General features: G+C 43.0%; 1 protein-coding gene across 2 annotated transcripts in view; it reads left to right on the top strand.

Moving 5' to 3' along the window:
• Positions 1-21,562, top strand: part of SPRED2 (sprouty related EVH1 domain containing 2) — a 57,774-nt gene that overhangs the window by 32,595 nt on the left and 3,617 nt on the right. For both annotated transcript variants that reach the window (XM_021555859.2, XM_021555860.3), the window contains exons 3-5: positions 1,157-1,325; positions 4,038-4,102; positions 21,135-21,284. In XM_021555859.2, coding sequence (XP_021411534.1) covers positions 1,157-1,325; positions 4,038-4,102; positions 21,135-21,284 — 384 coding nt within the window. The remainder of the gene's footprint in view (positions 1-1,156; positions 1,326-4,037; positions 4,103-21,134; positions 21,285-21,562) is intronic.

Genomic DNA, 21,562 nt, shown 5'->3' with positions numbered 1-21,562 from the left:
GCTACCTAGGCTGGCATGATGCCACCTGGAAGGAGCAGGTAAATTTTTGACATCCACGTGCAAAGATCCCCTTTGAATGAAAGAGGGCCTGTGGTTTTTTTCTTTTTTTTTTTCTTAGACCTAGTGCGGGGGTAAGTGAGAAGTGAATTGAAGTGTAAAGAGCCCATGAAGCCAGTCACATTGCACTGAGTAATGCAGTGCAAGCCTTTTAAAAGGACCATGAATTATTTATGCTGCGTGCTGTTCAAGGTTTGAACAAGCTGAGTGAGAATATGAAGACAAGTTGTCTCTTATGAATTGACACACTCGGTTTCTCCTGGTAGCTGTTTATCTAAAAAGGAGCTCTCTTGTATCCCTGCACAAATCAAATTAATAAAGCCCTTTCTTGATTTCCAGGGGCCACTTGAAATGTTATCATTTGTTATCTTGTTTTTATGTATTTGATTCTTCTGAAATGCACTCCTGTGAAGATATGGGCTAGCTTAAAAGCAGCACTTCCTCCACAGGCTCAAAAAATGCATTATTTGAGTCAGAAACGATCTTGCTTTCAAAAAGATTGGTGTTTTAAAGCTGTTTCAGTTATGGTTTGTCTTTTGCAGTGCTGTTTTGCTTAGGATGCTTTTTTTGACATTGCTTAGGAGCCATGCTTATGGTTCTGAGGGGTGGAATAAGACATGACAAGCCGTTCCTGTTGTCCCTGAACATCACTCTAGAGATGGTTTTTGGCACAGCAGAACTTGAGATGAGTGTCTGGCTGGGGGTGAACAATTTAAAAACAGTGAGGGGAGTGTTGCAGCACCTCCTAAATCTGCTGCTGGTGGATAAAATTTCTGTTGAGCAAAAATATTGAGGGAAGAGGTTCTCCTTCCTCCTGAGCCCCCCGCTAGCTTAACCTGTGCCACACTGGGTCCAAAACATTCTCCTGGGGCAGGGAGCGAGCGCCCACTCAAAGCACAAGCAAAAGATGAATGTGCAGTGCTTTTGAGAACAGTTACAGTGTCTGGTGTTTATTAGTCATAATTTGGTTGGGAAGGATATTTCCCCATGTGAGGCATGACTTGGCTTGCTTTTTGGGTCCGGCCTGAGACGGTGCTGGCTGTGTCCTTGGGGTGGGAAAAGTGACTTTGCTCCTCTTTTGGGGCTCACGCCCTCCCAGGTGGTGCTGGAGTGCTTTGTGAAGAAGGACCTGGTGTACACGAAGGCAAACCCCACCTTCCACCACTGGAAAGTTGACAACAGAAAGTTTGGGCTCACTTTCCAAAGCCCCGCTGACGCTCGAGCCTTCGACCGAGGAGTGAGGAAAGCCATCGAGGACCTCATCGAAGGTAGCTTCCCTTGGAAGTTCCACCCTTGGAAAAGTGGGCAGGGGGTTTGAATCAGGGAGCTGGGAAGGGGCAAGGGTTTCTAATCAGCTCTTGGGCTTGGAGCTCTCTTGTGCATGTGTCCAAGTGCAGCTGGGGCCCTTATCCTACAGTGAGCAAGCCCCAGCTTTTAGGAATTGTGTTTTCTCATCCCTTTCTTAGGTGTTTCAGTTGAGTATTTTTCAATCCTGTTTGTCCAGACTTCTCCCTGTTATTTATCATTAAGTTTATTGTTACTGCTTTTTTTAATAAGCTTGGGTTTCACACCTAGTGATGGCCACTCAAACTGCCCAGGCTCTATTTGCAGTCAGATCTCAACTTACTGAGTCTTTGCTACATCATAGGATTTAATTCCTGCCTGGAGTTGAATAAAACTCGGTTTGGTTTTGGTTTTATTTTTGCAGTAATTAGTTTTGTCTGCATCCTCTTAGTTGAATGGTAGTTCTTGAAGACTTTGTGCTTTGGGGTGTTGTTTTTATAATTCTGTAAAAAATGCGTTTGAATTGTCTGTGCTTTGAAGTTGGCATAAATTTTTCCTTTTCACATTTCATTGCAATCAGGCAATCACAATACAGCTATAATTCAATTGTACTTTATTTTAATGAAATTTGATTCTTCATGCATTTTTTTCTTGATTTTTTTTAACCATACTACTTTATGTAGGGACTTAGTAGTCCAAAGCCTTTTGCCTTCTCTTCCAGTGTGACCAGGATATTTTTATATACAGATGGTGCATTTTCTGAGGATACTAACTCAGATGTATGTATAGATATGTATTCTTTTTGAGGACATTAGCTCCATAAGATAGCTTCATGTTCTGGATAGCCTGTCCTTGCTTTAACATGAACATGTTAGATATTAGAAGAGGATTAATTCCCCAGGGCTCATTGATACGTTATCAGTTAGAGGAAAGATGTTCTTAGAAATTTGATTTTTTCTGTGCCATTAACATCAAGAAGTTACAGGCAGAGTCGCTTCTTTCTTCTTCTTGTTAAAACTGTGAAGCATTTTGAGTCATAAAAGTAATGTTTTATGTAAGTGGCATGGGATTGTGCAAAGTTTCAGGGAGATAATAACTCAGATGTATTGAGTAGTATTTTGAAGATGACAGTACTTGGCAACTCCTGTTTTGCTCTTCTTGATCCATTTTACAGTGGAGATATTTAAAATGAAGTTCTGCTATATCTCAGATACTTCAAAATCAGCAAATCTATATTTATCCTATTAACAGTACGGGCTGATCCTCATGAATGTGTTCCTCATTAACTTCCAAATAAGGCTTTCTGAATGAAAAACAATAGATTGTTCATGCACACACAGTGTTGGGCAGTAGATTTAAATTATCATTCATTTTTTGCTCACATACTTGATCAAATTCAGCAGGTAATATTAAGCACAACTAAGTGTGCATTCAGAACTCCACATCATGAAATCACTGCTTTATTGTGAATATTTAACCAATAGTTCATTCCCTGTAGCATCAGAAGTTTGGGGCACAGGTACAAAAGCCCTATGCAGCTCCATAGAGCTTCAGGTTTTTTTAATTTTAAAGCTAATGTAGCAAATGGCACAAATGTTTCCACATTACTCAGTGTTTCAAGTGGGCTTTCACACTTAGCTCTGCACATCTTCGTGATGATGCAACCGAGAGCAGCCAAGGCTGGTGCCAATAGCATTATATAAAACACGTTATTTTAACAAATTTCCAGAGTGAAGGTGGTACAAGCCGTTCTGCTGTGTTGGTCAGGGATGTGATGTGGCCATAATTCAGTCTAGCAATGGGCTTCCATTAAAAAAAAAAAACAGATTTTTGACTTGAAGGTTCTCCCCCCCAAGCTGTACCCACCCTCCTTGGCAGATGGAGCCAGCCAGGAGGGGGGTCTGAGATCTTGACTGGGTACAGGGAGAGGAGTCACTCATTTTTAGGTACAGCAGATATTTGGTGTCAAGTCCAGCAATGATGAGCAGCCCCTTCCCTGAGGCTGTTTTGTGATGTGGGAGCAACTGTGAGGTGAGGAAGGTGTTTTGACATGCTTCCCTACTTTTCCAGAAGACTGCCTAATGTACCTAATGAAAATTGCACCCCAGTGTTTTTCTCTTGTCTATGGTTTTACACATATCAGCTCCTTTCTTTGTTTGCGTGAGGCAAGGTGTGTGTTTGAGAAGTAGGTGATAATAAAGAAGACCTTTAGAGTATATAACAACTACCAAAATTAAAAGGAAAAAAAATCCAATCTAACTCTTCATTGTCAAAGTGAGGTTCATTTTATTTAAATTAAAGGTTATTTCTTTCCCCCCACACCATTTAGGGAGTAAGTGTAGAAAAACTCATATGTGATTTCTTGACAGCTGAGAATCAGCCTGGAGCACTGATTAGTGCATAGCTTTACCATTCTTCAGAAATTAGTCTTCTGTAATTGGAAAGGGTAACTGCTATTTTTGTCATTGTTAATTAGCATTGGCAGCCACACTATTGCATTTCAAGAAACACTTTTTCAGATTTTACCTCTCCAACCCAGCTACCAGCAGATGGGTTGTTCTTCCTCGCTTTGAGCCACTCTTTCATGCATCTACAACACACAAACCTGTGAGAACCCAAATGTTTAACAGCCTAAAAAAAAAAGTTTCATGGAAATGTCACGTGTTTAAAAAGCTGTTCGGTTTGGTTTTTTCTAGGATCTACAACTTCCTCATCCACCCTTCACAACGAGGCCGAGGTCGGCGATGATGATGTCTTCACTGTGAGTACATGTCACCAGGGTCCTTCTCTTTTTATGTTCAGGTTATAAAGGGTTTTTCTTTTTATGCCTCAGAGCTGGCATTGAGCCACCACCGTGTTTGGACACTGGGTGTGTTTTATTTGATGGAAGTATATCCTCTACAGAATGTGAAGCCTCCTGTCATGTCAGAGCAGGTGATGTCAGGGGCTAGAAGTGAAGAAATAATCACCCTTGAGTTTCTTTTGGCTTAGAATGAGGTGGTGCACACACCTGCTAATACTTCTCTCTCTCTCTGTGAGAAGCTTCCTGCAAACTCAGGTAGTTAGCAAGGGGACTGCTTCTCAGGAAATAAAGGTTTGGATCACAGCTGTAAACAAGCAAACTTTAAAAGTGTTTCACCTGTACGTGGAATACAGAAAGTTCAGACAGTGTTCTTCAGGTGGAAGAAGGCACAGTCGTGTGTGAGCAGCAATGACTTTAACAGGAGTGAGCTTTTGGAGGTTGATTTGTGGTGTTGTCTAAAATGTATTACAGAGTTTTGCTGAAATTAAAGCTACTGACTTCAAAAGGAAAGTTAAAAAGTAAAAACAAAAACTTGTTAGGTGAAAATGTGGCCCTGATTAGAACTATTCCATGAGCTGGAAACAAGTTGCTCACATTGTATACTTCTTTCTAAATGAAGTTGTTTGCTCACCTGAATTCAACCCCCATGCACACATATTGGTTATTTTACAAATGCCTTCCTTATCCTGTGGAGCCTGGATGGCTGGAATGGGGAAGGTGGGATATGCTCAGTGCAGCAACAGCAAATTCAAAACTGTCTTTGGGATACATCCCTGGATTTTTAGGGTGAAGGAGGAAAAAATCAGTACAAGCATCAAGCTGCTTGAAAATGAATCCCAGGAAGCATCCAAAGCCAAAAGGTGTTTTTTGAGGATGATGCTTCAGATTCCCTGCTGAGTTTTGACCGGATCTTCCCAAGGGCTGGCACGTTGTCCACATCTGTCCTTTTGTCACGCTCAGGGAGACAAACAACAGCAGGCAGGGTTAAAAGGTGACTTCCTGCACTCTGCAGCACAACTATCACTAGCAGCTGCTTCCCAAATACCTGCCAGAAGTGATTTATGGGCACTGGGGTGGGACAGACGGGGGAGGCACCAGTGGAGCCTTTGACCACTACGTGCAGCTTTGTTCCCAAATCCACTGGAGGAGCTGTGCTCTGCTGGGGTGGACAGTCACTCTTGATGTGTGTGTGGCTCTCCTGTGCTCATCAGAAAGCGTGTGACCATCAAAATGTGCCTTGGATGGGTGTGTGCCAGCTCTCACCGGGTTACACGTTGGAATACTCAATGTTTAAGCAGTGATTAGTGGAAACAGGAGAGTATATTTCTGCTAAAATCCTACTGGCTCGTGTTCAGGCACCTGGGAGTGCTGAATTTCTCCACGAGCTCAATCTTGTGGCTGAGTGTTGATTTTTAAACTGAAAGAATGATTTTTACAAGGGGGAAGAATGACTATCCACCAGCTTGTTGCCTTTAAGTAGGTGTGGTTTTACACTGAAAACGTTGGATGAATCCTGCTCCAGCTGCATCAAAATCACTCAAACTCCTGCATTCAGAATGAAGAGCCAGAGCTGCAGGAGATTTTCCCCACCTACTTGACCCTGGGGAGGTGACAGGTCCCTGCCATACAGACATTTATGGGTGGGAGGCCTGATGGAGAAGGAGGAACAAGCTGCTCAATAGCATTAGCAAGGAGGGGAACCTCAGTGGTGTTGGCACCTTGGTGGGACCTGGGGGAATGAGCTGTGTCCTGCCTGGCAGTGATCTCTGCAGGGTTTTGTGATCTCCAGAGTGCAAGAGGGACCTCACTGCTGGTGGGACCTTACCTGGTGCTGTTTGTCAAGATGGCACACCAGAGCAGATGTGTTGTCATACTCCAAAAGTAAGGCTTTGTGGACATCTTCTTCCCCAATATGTCTTTGTTTTTTCCTTTTCCTGCAGTCCTGAAGTTCTTCAAAGCTCTCAACTTCCTATTTATCTGGTAGGTTATGGTGAAGTATGAAGACTGCATAAGCCAGAAATAACATACTGAAGCACAGAGCAGTTTAAAACTGGAAGAAATTGATAGGGCTGTGAAATGTTTTATTTTTACCCTTCTGTTCCATTCTTTCTTTGCACATATTTTTGACTCATGTATCATAGTCCATTTGGTCATCCTTCCACACAAAACTTCTCTGCAGCTTTCTGTAAACTCTTCTCCAGCCACGGGTTTGGTTGGGCTTTTTACTTTTGTTTTAAAGAGAAAGTGCATTTGTTCTTTTTTATTTCCTAAGGTGGTTATTAAAATCTTCACAATCCTCCCCCTCTCCCACACATGCATGAATAAACTTAACTACGTGCGGCAGAATTTTCAGAAGTATCTGCATGATTGAGTCATTTAATCAGTCATTTACCCGTCTCTGAAAATCTCAGCCATTGCTGCTGCACTGCTGCCTCGAATATTTAGCCCGAGGTCCTGCTCTTCTTGAAGATGTTTCAATCTGTTCAAGCACAGCAGGTCCAAAACTTCACATTTCTGAGGCTGCTTTGTGGCCGGCCAGCCCGGCTTCATCGTGGCCAGATGTTTGCACCACCCTGATGCTCCCAGCTGTAAAACCCCCTCGTTCCAGGCAAGCCCTGAGCCCAACACAGCTTTTGGCTGTTGATTGACACGAGGCTTCTATAAAACCCCTGCAGCCCTTCCAGGCATCCAGCAGGCTGCTGCCATGGGGAAGAGAACATCTGCCCCAGAGGTGCAGCTCTCCTGCAGGCTGTGACCTTGCATGGCTTAGTGGAGGACCATTTTATTGTATCAGAAGGTGGACTTTTTTGGGGGTTTTGAATAAGCTGTGACATCACTTGATGTCATTAGTCTTGTCAACTCCCGTGACTGTAACTTGCAGAGATGAGATGATAACTTGGGCAGCAATATCCTGCCCCATCCCTATGGCAAACACTTCCCATCCATCTTTCTGAAGCATGGGTTAGATCTTTAAAAACAGGACTTTGCCAGCTAATACTTCTCCTGTGGCTTAGACCTACAGCAAACAACCTGTTCTGAAATTCATACCTGACAGGGCAGGAAACAACACTATATAGAACTAAATGTCACAGCCTCGAGTTGAAAAATGCTTATTTCTAAAATGAAATCCCCATTTAGGAGTTTTAACAATACGTAGTTGTGTTGCTTGAGTTTCAGAACCTCCAAAGAGCCCATAAATGTTTTCCATATGTTAGCAAATAAATTTCTTCTGTCTTGTACGTTATAAATCGTCCTCTCAAGAGATGCAATCTGAGTAAGACTGGCCATCCGTTCTGTCTCCATTGGGGAAACACTGTCATTGCAACAAGCTGAGATTGTTCTGTTTGTCTTCATCCATCCAGCCTGCATCTTCAGCCTTCTTTAATTAACATTCATTTCAGAAATAAGGTTTAATACAGACTGGATGTATTCTGTAGTTCCTCAGCCACGGAACTTGAAATATAATTGAGTTCTTGTGTAAATTTTTTTTTCCCTAATCTACACTTCTACTTACAATTACAGATAATAATCCCACATGACCATGAAGTTAAAATTGTGAATTGATTCCAAGGAAAAAAGGTCAATGTCTTCCAGAGTGCAGAATGCCTGAAATGGCCTCTTTCAGCATCCCATCTGAAAAAGCAGAGGTGTTTGTTCTGAAACCTTATGACCAGTTCAGCTGAAACACCACTCATGTGTTTTTCAGATAAATCTGCAGCCTTGTGCCTGCTTTAATGCTAAAGAAAAGACACCCACTGGCAGGAGGAGCAGCAGCTCCCATGTTTGTTCTGGTTTGTGACTCTAAAAATTACTTCAGTCTCCTTTAGCTTTAAGGGAAATGTAAGGGAGAACGCAGCAAAACCTCAACCTTACTAAGTGTAATATGCATGTTAAAATCACACATATTTTATATAATCAATACTTTCTTTTTTTAATCCTATTTTTTGTTCAATATGAGATCTGGAGAGTCTGGCAGATCAAGAAGGCATGATCTAGAGGTGCTTGATTGAGCAACAGAATTGTGTTTTCAAGGTGCACACTCTCAATCCATTCCTTCTCCTGGCTAAGAGCTTACTTATCTTGGTTCCCTAAATGCACGAAGGGGGAGATACTCTCCTGCTTCACTCAGGTGATACAGACAGATCTTGCTGCCACTGCTTTTTTTCCTGTACCTTCCAGCAGAAGTCTTCAGGCTCATGTTTTCACCACCAAGTTGTGTGTTTGGAGCAGTCCTTTGCCTCTTGTACATTTTTCTTGTCAGAACATGGATTCCTGTGCTTGGGGATGTTTGAGTTAGGAAGTTTATTATGTGGCTTGGACACTGCTGACAGTCATTTCAGAGACAGACACAATTACCTCTTCTCCACCAGAGCGATGCATATTGGGGCAGATGTTTGCATTACAGTCCCCCTTGCATCTCTTCTGCTTTCCTAATTAAAAAACAGATATGCCCCTGCTGCCTTTCCTTGAAACCTTTTGTCTACTTTCATTTCCCATCTGGGCCTCAAGCATGTTACAGCCTCACTATTGAAATTTAGAAGATTTATATTAGCTAGATAAACACTAAATCTAATTTTTTCTTGCTGGCTTGGTTGTTTCATATTCAGATGGTTGTTTTAAAGAACAACTGTGGCTTTTTTTTCTTTAAGTGGACAGTAGAAACGCAGTCCAAATACTTTGGAATATATTTGTAAGTTCTGTGGGATGCTGGAGCATCTCTCATCCCAGCCCTCTGAGGAAAATGATGTTGCTGAGAGTAGAACAACACTGAGTTGTGAGATGTGTTTCAGTCAGAAGTTGTGCTCAGAGATTGAGGAGCCACAAGAGCTTGCAATTCCCTTTTTTCTTAATGCCATCCTCCAATAGCAGAAGGGGAAAATGCATTTTGGAGGCACAGAGCTCTCAGTGGGAATGATGGGGGTCGTCACCTCGAGGGAATGCACCTTGTTTTCGCTGTGAGGCTGAGCAGACCAGCAAGGGGATTGTTGCAGTGGCAGGACATGGTGGCCTTCTCCTGTTCTTCTTCCTGCCCAGCAGCCAGCTGTGCTCTGGGTGAGCAGCCAGAGGGTTCATTGCTGTTAGCCACATCCTCTGATGTCTGCATTTTGGGCTTGCATTGTAAACCACAGCTATTCTAATTCAGATTTTAAAGGGGGAAAAAAAAAAAAGTGCTTGCCAATAAGAGAGAAATTCACACACGGAAAAGCCAGCAGGCTCAAATCCTTCCCTCAAAAACCTGAAATGGTCTTGACTACACCAGTTTTAAGGCTAGCTGCTTTTTATCTGTTTGGGTTTTTTTCCTGCCTTCAGGTTAACTTTGCCCACACAAATTCACATCATTCAATGGGAATGGATACCAGTGCTGAAAGAGATTTTTCAGTAGGGAAGGTCAAGTGGAAAGTTTTTTCCTCTGGCTGTCAGGTTTATTTTGTAGTGTTGTATTTCTCCCTTTCTTTCAGCATCTCTTGTTTCTTTCAAGTGGTGCTGGAAATTAACCCATTTATTTTCTTGCTCTTTCTGCCAATACAAGCAGGCTGTACTCACTGATAATTTAATACTATTGTCACTGAAACAGTGGTATCATCTGGAAAGGCAGCTGTGCTTTTCCTTAAGTCCTAAAAAAATGTAGAGGCAATTACTATGTACTTCAGCCTATAGATTGTCCTTGCTTACTCTTACTCATAACCTGTCATTTGGACAGAAGGATATATAAAAATGACTGTGGTGTGGAGGTACACAGAACATAAAATCTGTTTATTCTTGTGTATATAATGGATTCATAAGATGTAAGTGAAGAGCTCAGGGGAGCAGATAGGAGAAAGTTTGAAGGTTTGTTTGCTTCCTTTAAAAGAAAGGAGGGGGAGTAAAGGTCTTGGATGATTTATGTATTGCTTTGTTTTATTTATCATGAGGTTTTTCTGCTTTTGTGTCACTCTCTGATAGGTAAACCTTTTTTTACTGCAGATCAGAAATTGGCATTTTAACACAATTCCCAAATTGACTGAATTTCCGTTGCTTTGGTGCTGTTTCGCTCTTAAGTGAATTACAAGTAAGAACAACAAATTATCGATCAAAAAATATCTACATTGCTATCAGATATTCTAAGGCTCACTGCTCTGTAGTTTTTATGTAGCTAATTATAGCAATGACTGGGATGTGTTGAGCTACTTTGCTGAGGGTAAGCAATTTCTCTTGTCACAATTCTTCTTCTCAAGACCATTTTTTGTAGTGTATTTTTTGGCTCTGTACCATTCCCACATACAAACACAGTTGGTTGTGCAGTGGGATTGGGATATATCCTGCAGGAAATGGAAATTTGATCTTTTGCTGTGGTGGAAGTTTCCTTATAGCTGCATCTTGCCAGAATTTGTGTTGTAATTTGTGCACTGGTTAAGTATTCAGTTTTGTTCAGTTTGTCCCAGCAGTTCAAAAGAGATTTCCTTCTCTTCTTCTCTCCTTCTCTCCTAATTCTTTTCTCTCCTTCTCTACACCCATTTTGCCCCTTCCCTGTGCTTAGATGATGATACAGTGCCATACTTCAGTGTACCAGCTCTTTACATTTTGTACTCTATAATTTTTGTTGTGTATAACCTGACTTGCATTAATTTAAGTAATCTTCAGATTACTGAAGGTGTTGTTTTCTTGCAGGATGAGCCTTTGTGATAAAAAGGGTCACTAGCAGACCTGCCTGTAGGATTCCTGGTACAAAGGTGACTTGGTTGGTGCCTCTCTAAGCTGTAGTTTGAAGCTGGTGAATTTGTGATCAGAGTGTGTTGTAGCACCATTTCACACTTGCAATCAACTAGCTGCATGTTTGTCTTCTGAAAAAATAATTTGGCTGTGTAGTAATGTACTTAAGCTATATGATGAGTTAAAGTGTGAAGCTGTTTATGAACGGGTTCCCTTTTAATTCATCTGGAACTGAATGCTGTAGTGCATTTGTGTATTTAAGGCACAAATGTGTCAAAAACAAAATACAGCCAAGAGTAAATTGCCCTTTCTTAACATGTAGTAAAATAGAGCGGGAAATGGGAATGGAGATTTTTTTTTTTTTTTTTAACTTTTGCTTCTGTTCATCCATGGTTCCCAGGGCATTTCTTTGGTATTATGTAAGGGGGACCCTGATTTGAGTCAAGATGCCTGTGAAAAGCAAGTTATTTTTCAGCCAGCTCAGTTCCCCCACCTTGCTTTTGCAGCACAGTCATGCCAAGAATGAAGTTGATGTGGGGGAGCAGGATTTGGGGATGCAGGATTATTTTAGCACCTCTATGAAACCACAACTGAGGGATGCAACTTGCCTGATGCATCTTTAGCCTCAGCAGAGCAGAGATGGGCTCCTCCATCCCTTTTTTCCTAGCACAGTCTGTGCTGAGCCAACCCAGGGAAGTGAACCAAAAACGAGCCCTATAAAAGAAAGGGAATACTTTTCCAGTGGTTTAGCTCCTGGAGCCAGCTCGCTGCAGGGCTGGAAAAGCAGAAGTGCTGGCTCGAGGGAAATTGTAGCTGATGGGCTGAGCAAGAGACAAAAAACCTCTGCCACCCTACTGATGTTCATGATGGCACCTGAAATTCATTGCATACCCCCAGCCCTGGGTCCATTGCCTGCTGCAAGACCTCTGCTGTGCTGGTGATACAAGTAAAGGTGGTTATTGCTTTGTATCTGCTTTGGGATTTGTGGCATTTTCCTCCTTCATGTTTTACTGTGAAGTTCATCCTTCAGCTGAGACTAGAAGGAGATGCCAGGATAGCTGAGGCAGTGTTGGTGGGGGTGTGTCATGGCCCAATATATGCTTTTACCTTGAAAATGCAGGATTGATATCACTGCAGCTTTCCATTAGATTCCCTCTTTAATCTGGGCTCTGCAGTCAGCCTTTGAAGTGTGTAGGCCTTTCTTTTGGCTTCAGGGTGCTTCAAAATGTGACAGAGGCAGAAAATGGCCTATCCAACCCCTGAGGAAGTGGCTTTCAGCAGACAGTTTCCTTACATGGGCTTTCCTTTTTTGGAGGATTTGGGAAAGAAAAGGAGTCGTTTGGTGAAGCTTACCAACGAAACATATTTTTATATGAGGCTTCAGGATTTTTCTTTAAGTTGACAGATTCCCCCTCCAACCCCTAGAATGAAAAACAGAAGAAAGAACAAAAGAAAAGCCATAAAGAAACCCCACAACTTTCTGACTGAGAAAATATCATCATGTGGTGTCCCCTCTGCCCCCCAGGATGTGTTTGGTAATAACTGAGGATAAACAACAGAATACAGGAGTCCGGGGAGCTCAGAGTGGACCTCTGCCCAGTACAGAAATGCATTATAAAGAACTGCATCTAAATAGGCTTGTTTCCTTCCCCCACCTCTGTTTTGTTAAGGGTCTGCTTGCCCTGTATCCTGTAAATACTTTATGAAAATTAAATCAGAAGTGATTATAGGAAGCAGTTCATATGTCTCTGGCACTTTCTGCAAGAGGAGAAGGAAAGACAGAAGTAAATAAGTACCATTACATTTTTAAGCAGAGCCTAACATATTTGCAATGCATATGAAGAGGATATTTTAAAAGTTTGCATCAGCTGTTGGCTTCTATTTTGGTGATAAATTCCAGCTAAAATATCATCGATGTTCATAACTGTGTGAATAAATGACCCCTAACTGACTTCCTAAAATATTGTGTCAGTCTTCTGTGGGAAGTTTGCATTTAACTTAGTTTTTTTTCTCCCTCTGTTTGTAACCTGTTGTATTACATAGGAGGAGCACTGCTGGATTTAGAGGCTGCAGTGTACATAGCAAAGACATTAATGATGGATTAGATGCATTGAATACATTAATGATGGTTTAAGTGCATCAGTTCTTTTAGCTTGGCTAATTTAATTTTCTTTATTGTTTTTCTTTCCCCCTTAATATTATTTCCTGCCCCTCTCCTTGAAAGTTTCTGTAAAGAAGAGCTGAGATTCATGGTGAGTTTTGTGGAGCCAGCTGTGCTCAGCTGCCCAGTGTTTAACACCCCCTTATGAACTTTCCTCCTTTATTTCTTTACCCATCTTGCAACAGGAATGCTTTTTGGCCGTGCTGGATGTGCTAAGTTCCCTGTCAGCACCTCAAAATTAGGAGCTCCCCTTGCAGCCTCCCCCACCTCTGCTCTCTGTACCTCTGTGCCACCACATGGATGGTCAGCTGAGGTCAGGGAGCTGATGCAGAAGTGATTTTGGGCTGCATCCTTGTGGTCCTGCACCCATGCATGCCCACAGAGCAGGTGGTGGCACTGGTGGGGGAGAGGAGCAGTGGCCATCTCCTCCCCTCAGCAGTTCAGACCATGGTGGCCATTCTCTCAGCCTTAGCAGAGGACAGCTGTGGTAATGGGGATAATATTCCTAGAGAAAGTGGCTCTGCTAATCTTTACAGAGCTGTACAAACACATATATTGGATGCTGGAGCATCCAGCAATGCTGTAGTCCACACCAGGATGTCATTTTCAAGGTATAAACAGATTATCAGAGCCTCTGGAAAAGGGAAAGGCCTCTATCCCTAGATGCTTTTAAGCAATTGGTTAGTTGAAACAGTTCCCAGTTTAAGTAAAAAGATCCTGTTGAAGCAGTGTAGCTTGTCTCAGCATGGAGAAATCCAATCAGGCCTCAGCATGGAGGAGGTGCAGGAATGAAGAAGACAGCGTGGGAGTCCTGGTAAGGAGAGGCTCCTCGTGGATGAGGACACAAGCACCTCGTGGGCAGACAGAGCCACCCTGCTCTCACACCGTGCTGTGGGATTGCTCTGCTGCCTGGGGCAGCAGCCCTAGGAGCTGGGCTTGTGGGTTGGGTTTTTCCCCCTTAAAACATTCTGCTTTTCCCTTATAAGTACCTGATGCAAAGACTTTCCATCGAAGCAGTGCTCCAGCCCAGTGGTGCAGCAAGGAGGGGTATCCTGGGAAGGAAATGCTGAATAGACAAGCTCAGAGCCTCTGCTCCAGGTCTGAGATCCAGCAAAATGGGATACTGACTTTTGCAGACAAAATTTCTCTTTGTATCTCTTCAAACGCCTGCTTTTGCAGACACGTGTGATGCCCTGTATGAGGCAAGTAGTGAAACAGGAAAATCTCCCTGAGGTTTCCCCCCCTTACCACATCTGAGTGTTTGTCATGTCATTTCATCGTGTCTGAGTCTCATATATTCTTTTCACTTCTTGAAGTGAGCTGTTAAGCCACATCTGTGGCCCATGCAGAGCTGCCCAATAATGCCAGAGTCGGGTTTAGCAGGAGTTTAATGGAGATTATCTTGTGTGCTGAATTCTAATAAATGTTCCCTAAGTTTTGCTGAGTCCAGCCAGCACAGCCACCAGCATCTTTATGGCACTAAAAGTTATAACCACAAAACAACTTAAAATAAGAAAAGGTAGCAGTAAAAATTAGCGAGCTGTCTGCACTTTATATTGGTATTTGTTTCAAGGGTGACTAGAAAACAAACATTAGAGAATTCTACTGTCTGTTATTGGACAAGTCTGAATCTATGCTTATTGTAAAGGCTGTGTACAGCCAACTTGTCTTTGTACTGAACTGGAATATGATCTAGCTTGAAGTTTTTCCTTCAGACCTTCAGCAGAGTAGAACTACATTCAGCTCCAGCCATCCCCAGTGGATGAGAGTGGCAAAATGTTTCAAAAATATGTGGAAGCAATTTTCTGCAATACAATTTCTGTCTTGTCTTCAGTGATGGGAAACAAACCGAAATTTGACAAAAGCATTTTCTTCCATGGTTTTGTCTTGCCATGACAAATTAAAAGCTTGTGTTTAGGAGACGGGAGTCTCACATCTTAAAAGATTTTTCACACTGAATCTTTTTCTTAATACTTGGATAATCTAAGGTCTCTCTGAATGGGCTGTCTTGAGTGTACAGGGCACAGTTAGAGGTTGATGGTGAATGTCAGCTGTTCCCTATTCTAAATGTCTTGAATAGAGAGAAAAAGATGTTTTGAGACAAAATTTAGATTTTGTGTTGTTCCACTGTCTGTGAAAGTCAGAAGTGCTGTATCTCTTAGGCTTTAAAAATAAAATAAAAAAAAGCTGGAGGAGAACAGAAGAACTTGTTCTGCTCTGGCAAGATTAAGCTGAGGGAGTTCTGGGAGACTATATTTTATCTTAATTTCTTTGGAAAGGTGGAAGTTTCTCTGCCATGCATCCGAAATAACTCTCAGACTTCCTCTTTGTGACGTTCCTAAGCAGCGGCTCCGTAGATAAGGGCCAGGCTGGGTATCACTCACTTGCTGCACTGTTTTGCTGCTTTATCGTCCTTCCTTTCCGTGCTGATAGCACAGCTGTGCCTCCCCAGATCCCAGATCCCATATCCCATGAAAGCAAAGTGAAGCTGTGCCAGGGCTCCCGAGGGATTGCAGCTGGGCAGAGCACACTGAGGGCTGTGGCTGGTGGGAAGATCATTGCAGAGGTCTCAGCTGGAGCTGCCTGGGCTGTGCCACGGGAGGATGCAGCTTTTTGGCTGTGGCTTCTCCAGGTTCATCCTCAACCCAAGAAGAGCTGGGTTTCTTGTGCTGGCAATGGTGGGGATGCCTTCTCAGAAGTTGAGATGGGGCTGGGCTCTCCTTCAGCCTCTGCAGGTGAGCCAGGAGCTGCTGCAGGGAGCTCTGGCTGGTGCAGAAGGATGCTTTTGGTAAAGGTCCCTTGGGTGGGACTGTGAGCCCCACCGGGTTTTGCTTCTCTGTGCTGCATGCCAAGAGGCCCCTTGGATCTGGATGCTGTGGTGTGTGGGCTTCTATGGCTCTGGGAGATGGGAAAAGGAGTGAGGCAATAGAGAGCAGGTTGGTTTGTGCTTTGTAAATGCCAGGCTGGCATGGGGTTTTGATTCCTTCAGCACCATTATTTCCAAAGCTAATTGTTCAACACCATGATACATCTGTTCCCCTGCTTCATGCAACGATCAACCATTCTAGAGAGAGAAAAAAAAATCTTTTCTTGCTTGACCCACAATTATTTTTCACAGCAAACTTTCAAATCCTTTAGCTGGCAGAGAGCACTTCTGGAAATTTTAAGTGACAGAACTCCATAATTTCCCTCTAGCAGCCAATTTCTGACAAGCTGCCACAGATTGTATTGCTTCATAATTCTGAGAGAGAATTATTAATTCATAATTCTTTCTTCTTTTTTGTAGTCAGTCTTGTATGTTGCATCACACAAAGTGAACCTATTCTATGAAGCCATTAGAGGCAAGGTGATCAGTCCAGTTCAGAAGCAGAAGTGTTCTTTTTCTCATGTTTTTTTTTTTTCATAGATGCTCATCTATGCTTATTGCTTGGATATCTGATTAGCCTTCTTGTGTAACAAATCCATTTCAATGAGGAATAAACTGCAGTAAATGATTAACATAATCTTCTTTACTAATGACTGGGGTTTTTTAATTTAATGAGTCACTTCTGAAAGTCTGAGGGGGAAACAAGGACATGCTTGTCTTTTTTTTAAATTACCACAGTGCCATCATTTGCCTGTAGAAGTCTGCTGTTGTTTCTTTAAGCAGCCATACCACACTTGCAGTACGTGTGCTTGCTCAGATATGTCCAGCTCGCTTGCAACAGGAAATGTGTTGCACAGGTTTTATAAAATAACTCTTATGGTTGTGATTAATGATTTTGTTATCCAGGCAGTGAAACCACAAGAGTTTGTGACCGCTGTAGCAGTCAGAAGGTTCTGGTATGAGCAGCACAAATCTCTCATAATTTGAGTTTGAGGGCATGTTGAAACAGAGTTTGTTATCGGACTCCCTGTTCCAACAACTTTTAGTCTGGGGTTCTTTTCTCTTTTGTGACTACTGGGCGTGTTTTCAATAGTTTCCCCTCAAAACCAAATGCTGGAGCTGGATTGGTTTTAGCAGGTTTGAGAAGAAGATGGTGTTTCTCTGAGAGACCAAGGCTCAGTAGTTTGGGCCCTGATTTTCCATCAGTGAAATAGCCTGAGTCTGGAGGCCACATCCCTTCTAGATGTATTTCTGTAGGTGAGTGTGTTTGTATTTGGAAGACTTACAGAAAGCATCTCATGTTTCCACCCTTCACCACCCTCCCCAAAATTTTGCCTGCTATGCTGATGGTAGATAATCCCAGCCAAGTCCCAGTCTTCTTATGGGGGACAGAAGATGCTTCCCTCACTGACAAAGTCCTACCATCATTTGTTCTTAGTGGCACTTGGGTGAGGACAAGTGTGCCTTTTCTTTGAAAATATGCCTGATTTTCACCAGTCACCAAGCCCAGGTTCAGTCCCAGTGGAGGGGCATTGAGAGAGCACTTTCAGAAGCCTGAGGCATCTCTAATCCTTGGTCACTTTTTTCTGAGGGTTTCCCTCTGGCTTCTTGAACCTCATTTTAGCTGTGACCACCATCAGAAGTACCTCCTGCCTGAACCTTATCTGAGCCTGTTCCAGTGAATGCCTTGTGATCTTACTTTCTGAAGCATACTAGAAGAGCAATCCCCTCCTGCTCCCATTCCTGTGGGACTCATAATTCAGTAGACTTCTCATCTTCTTGGTCCCTTCCATGATCTCTTTCCCGGGCTGGAGAGACACAGGCTATTTATATTTAGTTAGCTGTTGTTGAGAAGCCATCCCGTGTCCTCTGTGGTCCTGGCCATGGCTCTGTGAGGTGGAAATACCCTAATTGGGCCAGGGTGGAGGAGGGCCAGCACCACAGACAGCTTGGAGCAGCACAGCAGGTACATGCAGTGGTTTTCTTTGTTGCTGCTGTTTTTTTAACCTGTTGCTGAGCCACAAAGTGAACACTGCCACAGAGCTGCCTGTTTTAATCCCAAAACCTCTTTCCTGTCCAGCAATAACTGGCTCAGAGGGCATCATTCTGTGTGTCAGATCAAGGTGTTTATGTCACGCTGCTCTTTAGGTTTAATTATGTTTGGGGTTTTTTTTTTAGCATCCAGCATGTTAAGTCTTTCTGCATTATGACATTCTTAAGCATGTTTTCAGGGTCAACTTTCATTTTGACTCTTGTGACTAACAAGTTTCATCTGGAAACTGTGTCATCATCTTGTTCATCTCTCTCCTCACATCACTGATGAGCGTGCCCACCAGCACAGGTGAGGGGCCTGTGGGGTTCACTGGTGACCTTCTGCATGGGAGGTAGAAATTTTCTACCTCTTGTTCTCTTCAGTCCTCAGACCATGCATTCATGTGTGTTAAGAGCACTCTTCCCCTCTGTCAGTTTGAAATAATGAGGGGCCTTGGTGGAATGTTGGTTTTTTGGAAAGTACCAGTGCTTATCCCAGCTGATGGTCAGCAAGGTAACTCCACAGCCACTGAATTTGTCACCCAGCTATGCCTTTGGTGTCACCAACCAGGAGTCACCATGACTTCACGGACGAGTGAGCAGAGACCCAGTCTTGGAGAGCCTTATTTCCCCTTTCTGGCTGCTTGGAGTAAGTATTTGTGTTGGCAAACTGCCCATCTCATCTGAGGACATTCGATGTGGAAATGCAGCAATTTGTATTAAGGTGAAAGCAGAGAGCAGCACCACAAGCAGGTATGCTGCCTCTGGTATGCTGCAAACAGGTTTTGTAGCCGTGTCAACACATGTGCAGGAGAGGCTCTGAAGGGAGAAGAAGGTGTGGAGGATAGCAAAGGTAGATAGAAATCAGGCAAGATAAAAATCACTACAAGCTCCTTTGCAGTTGCCTGTTGCAGAAATGCTGCCTTCCCAGAGAGGCAGCAAATAGCACAGTGCTTGGAGGGCTGGTTATAGCTCCCAGCTGCCCTGCTGAGATTATCAAGGAGTTATATCTAGTTTGGGTGGGATTTTTATTTTCATCCAGCACAGGGAAGCAGTTGCAGGACAGTATGTGCAATGACCTCCCACTGGGTTGTTTCCCCAGGCTGCATTGTTTGGACCATGAACACCCAGGATGTTTTTGTGTATCCACAAAAGCCTTGTCCCAGCAGGGCTCTGCTCTGGATCCACTGAAGGTGAAGGGTCCTGCTGGCTGCCATGGTACCATTTTAAGATCCTGACTCTGTTTTTTGCTTCATGTCAGTCGAAGTTTAGCTTTGAGAGCAGGCTTGAGCTGCCTGGACCATGGGGTGTGTTGTGTGGCTTTCTGAGAAGCTTAAATCACAGCTCAGCATCTTGGTCTGCAGGAAAGGTACTTGTGTGAGTACCAACATGGCTGTTCTGACTAAATCCTGACTCTTCTCAAGGTTTTCAAACGGGTTTTAAGCTTAATATTATTACAAAACATTTGTAGAAACTGCTCTCTTTTTTTTTTCTCTAAAGTCCCCCAAATGTGCTAGATATTTCAGGGCCTGAAGTTAAGTGCACAAAAATTAGCTTTGAAGGGTTTAAACCCCAGATTTGAAATGCCTTTGTCTAATAAGTTATGAAGACTGAGGAAACTTCTTTTTTTAAAAGAGCCTGAACATTGGTGCAGCCAGAATATTGGTTCCACTTTAGAGGTGTTAAAAGTTTATTTGCTTCTGTGTATTTGTTAAAAAAAAAAATAAAACAAACACACATATTAAAAGTCTGTTCTTAATGGGAGTCAGCCATTCAAAACTCATTCTGCTTGTTGTACCTCTCAGATAATCCAGCCTGGCTTTACATCACACTGCAAACAACTGTGTGTTTGCTTTCAACGAAACAAGTTGGGAGTTGGGAGCATTTAAAGTGCTGTAAGAGTTAAAGAGAACCAACATCTGTTTTTGTGTTGTAATGCTTCTAGGTGTTCTCACCTTTGGACAGAGTCTTTGAGAGTGTTGTTTTCAGAATAAACAAATACTCACAAAGAGGGTTCTTGTATTCTTGGAGCAAGAAATGCGTCTGGTGCGATTCATTGGAAAATAGTGTTTAGGGAGTGCATTCTTGACAAGGAGAGGAGGTTTTTCAGGTAAAACCAGTCTTCTGCTACTACTGATATGATTCTTTTCTGCTCTTGAGTTGACTGGTGGCAATCAGAACCCATTTCCATGGACCTGTAGCTGCAGCACATCTTGTTAGTTGAGGGGGGGGTGGGGATTTCTTTTATTTCAGGCACGTGCAGTGCTACAGCTGTTCTGTTTGTTGTGCATGGAGGCTCTCTTTTTCCTTCTCTTGGTTTGCTGGTGCATTTAACAACTGTCCATTGATATTCATGGTAATATGAAAAAGCCCAAAACCTATAAATAGAATTAATGGGCAAAATCCTGAACACTGTATGGCAACTGGTTTAACCAAGGAAGGGATATGGAGAGATGGTGGCTGACATTATTCCTTCTCTGAGTGTTTCTGCAGGGAGGAATAGGATTGTTAAGAAGCAGTAGGTATTGGCAACAGCATGTTAATGTGTGATATTTACCCTTTCATGATCATTGTTGCATAATGATGTAACTAATTAACCTAAAGAAAGTGCTCACGGGGAGCCAGGAATGTCTAAAAACACAACATTCATTGCACAGTAATTGTGAGTGGCAAAAAAGTGACAAAACAACAAAAAAAAGCCTGAAGTTTTTAAAGGAAAGCTGATATTCAAGTAGCCGGTGATGAACTGGAATTCAGTGAGTGTTTGGAGAATGCATAAAGGTTAACAAAATTGCCAGTATTTTTGTAGCCTGGGTGACTGGTGGGGTACAGCCTGGGCACACAGATGCTCTGTCTGAGCCTTCAGGACCTCCAGGATTGCATCATTTGCTGGGGTTTAACTTTGCTCTTCAGAGTAGCTCCTGGTGAGCACTCATCATCCCACCATGCCCAGGATAACAAATAACATGCCAAGAGAATACAAGTGGTGTTGGTGAATATGTCACGGGCAGGCTGTGGCATATTATTTTTCCATGTGTGTGGTGACAGCTTTTATGGCCTGGCAACAGATCTGCCTCTTTCAAGTATTTTATGTGAAAATTCATAAAGCCTCCAGCGGTCAGGTGTTGCCAGTATTGCAGGTGTGCACGATGTCGGCCAGTGGCAAAACATCTCTTAATGCCCTGTGCTGTAACAGCTGAATGTATGACGATTTTTTTCCCCCCTCTTTCCATTTAAAACAGAATGCTACAGACAGCTCCTCCAACTCCTCTCAGAAAAGGGAACAGCCTGTGCGAACTCTGGCTTCTCCTGCATCCTGCGAACATCGAAGAATTTGCACTCGTGGACACCTTCACGACCATTACAGCTCTGACCACTACCATCTAGAACAAGTAAGGTTTCTTCCCAGCCTTGCTCCCTCTGTGTCTGCCAGAGTTTGTCAGTGTTTGGTTTTCCTCCATGTGGCTGAGACAGCTCCCTCCTTTTGCTCTCCCTGTTTCCTTCTCAGTTAGCTTTAAATGGCTTCCTGTTATTAAAAAAAGGGCAGGGGAGGGGGTAACACTGCCTGTTATATTGTACCACGTGCATGCAGGACGCTGTAGGACTGTGACAGTTGTGCTCCCTCCTGAGCCAAAGGCTGGTAAAGTCTGTGATGGATCACGGTGAAGGG

This window comes from Lonchura striata, chromosome 3 (genome assembly GCF_046129695.1).
Source record: "Lonchura striata isolate bLonStr1 chromosome 3, bLonStr1.mat, whole genome shotgun sequence".
In the NCBI taxonomy this organism is placed as follows: Eukaryota; Metazoa; Chordata; class Aves; order Passeriformes; family Estrildidae; genus Lonchura; species Lonchura striata.
Note: the sequence above shows the minus strand (reverse complement) of the source record. Positions and strands in the feature narration are given on the sequence as shown.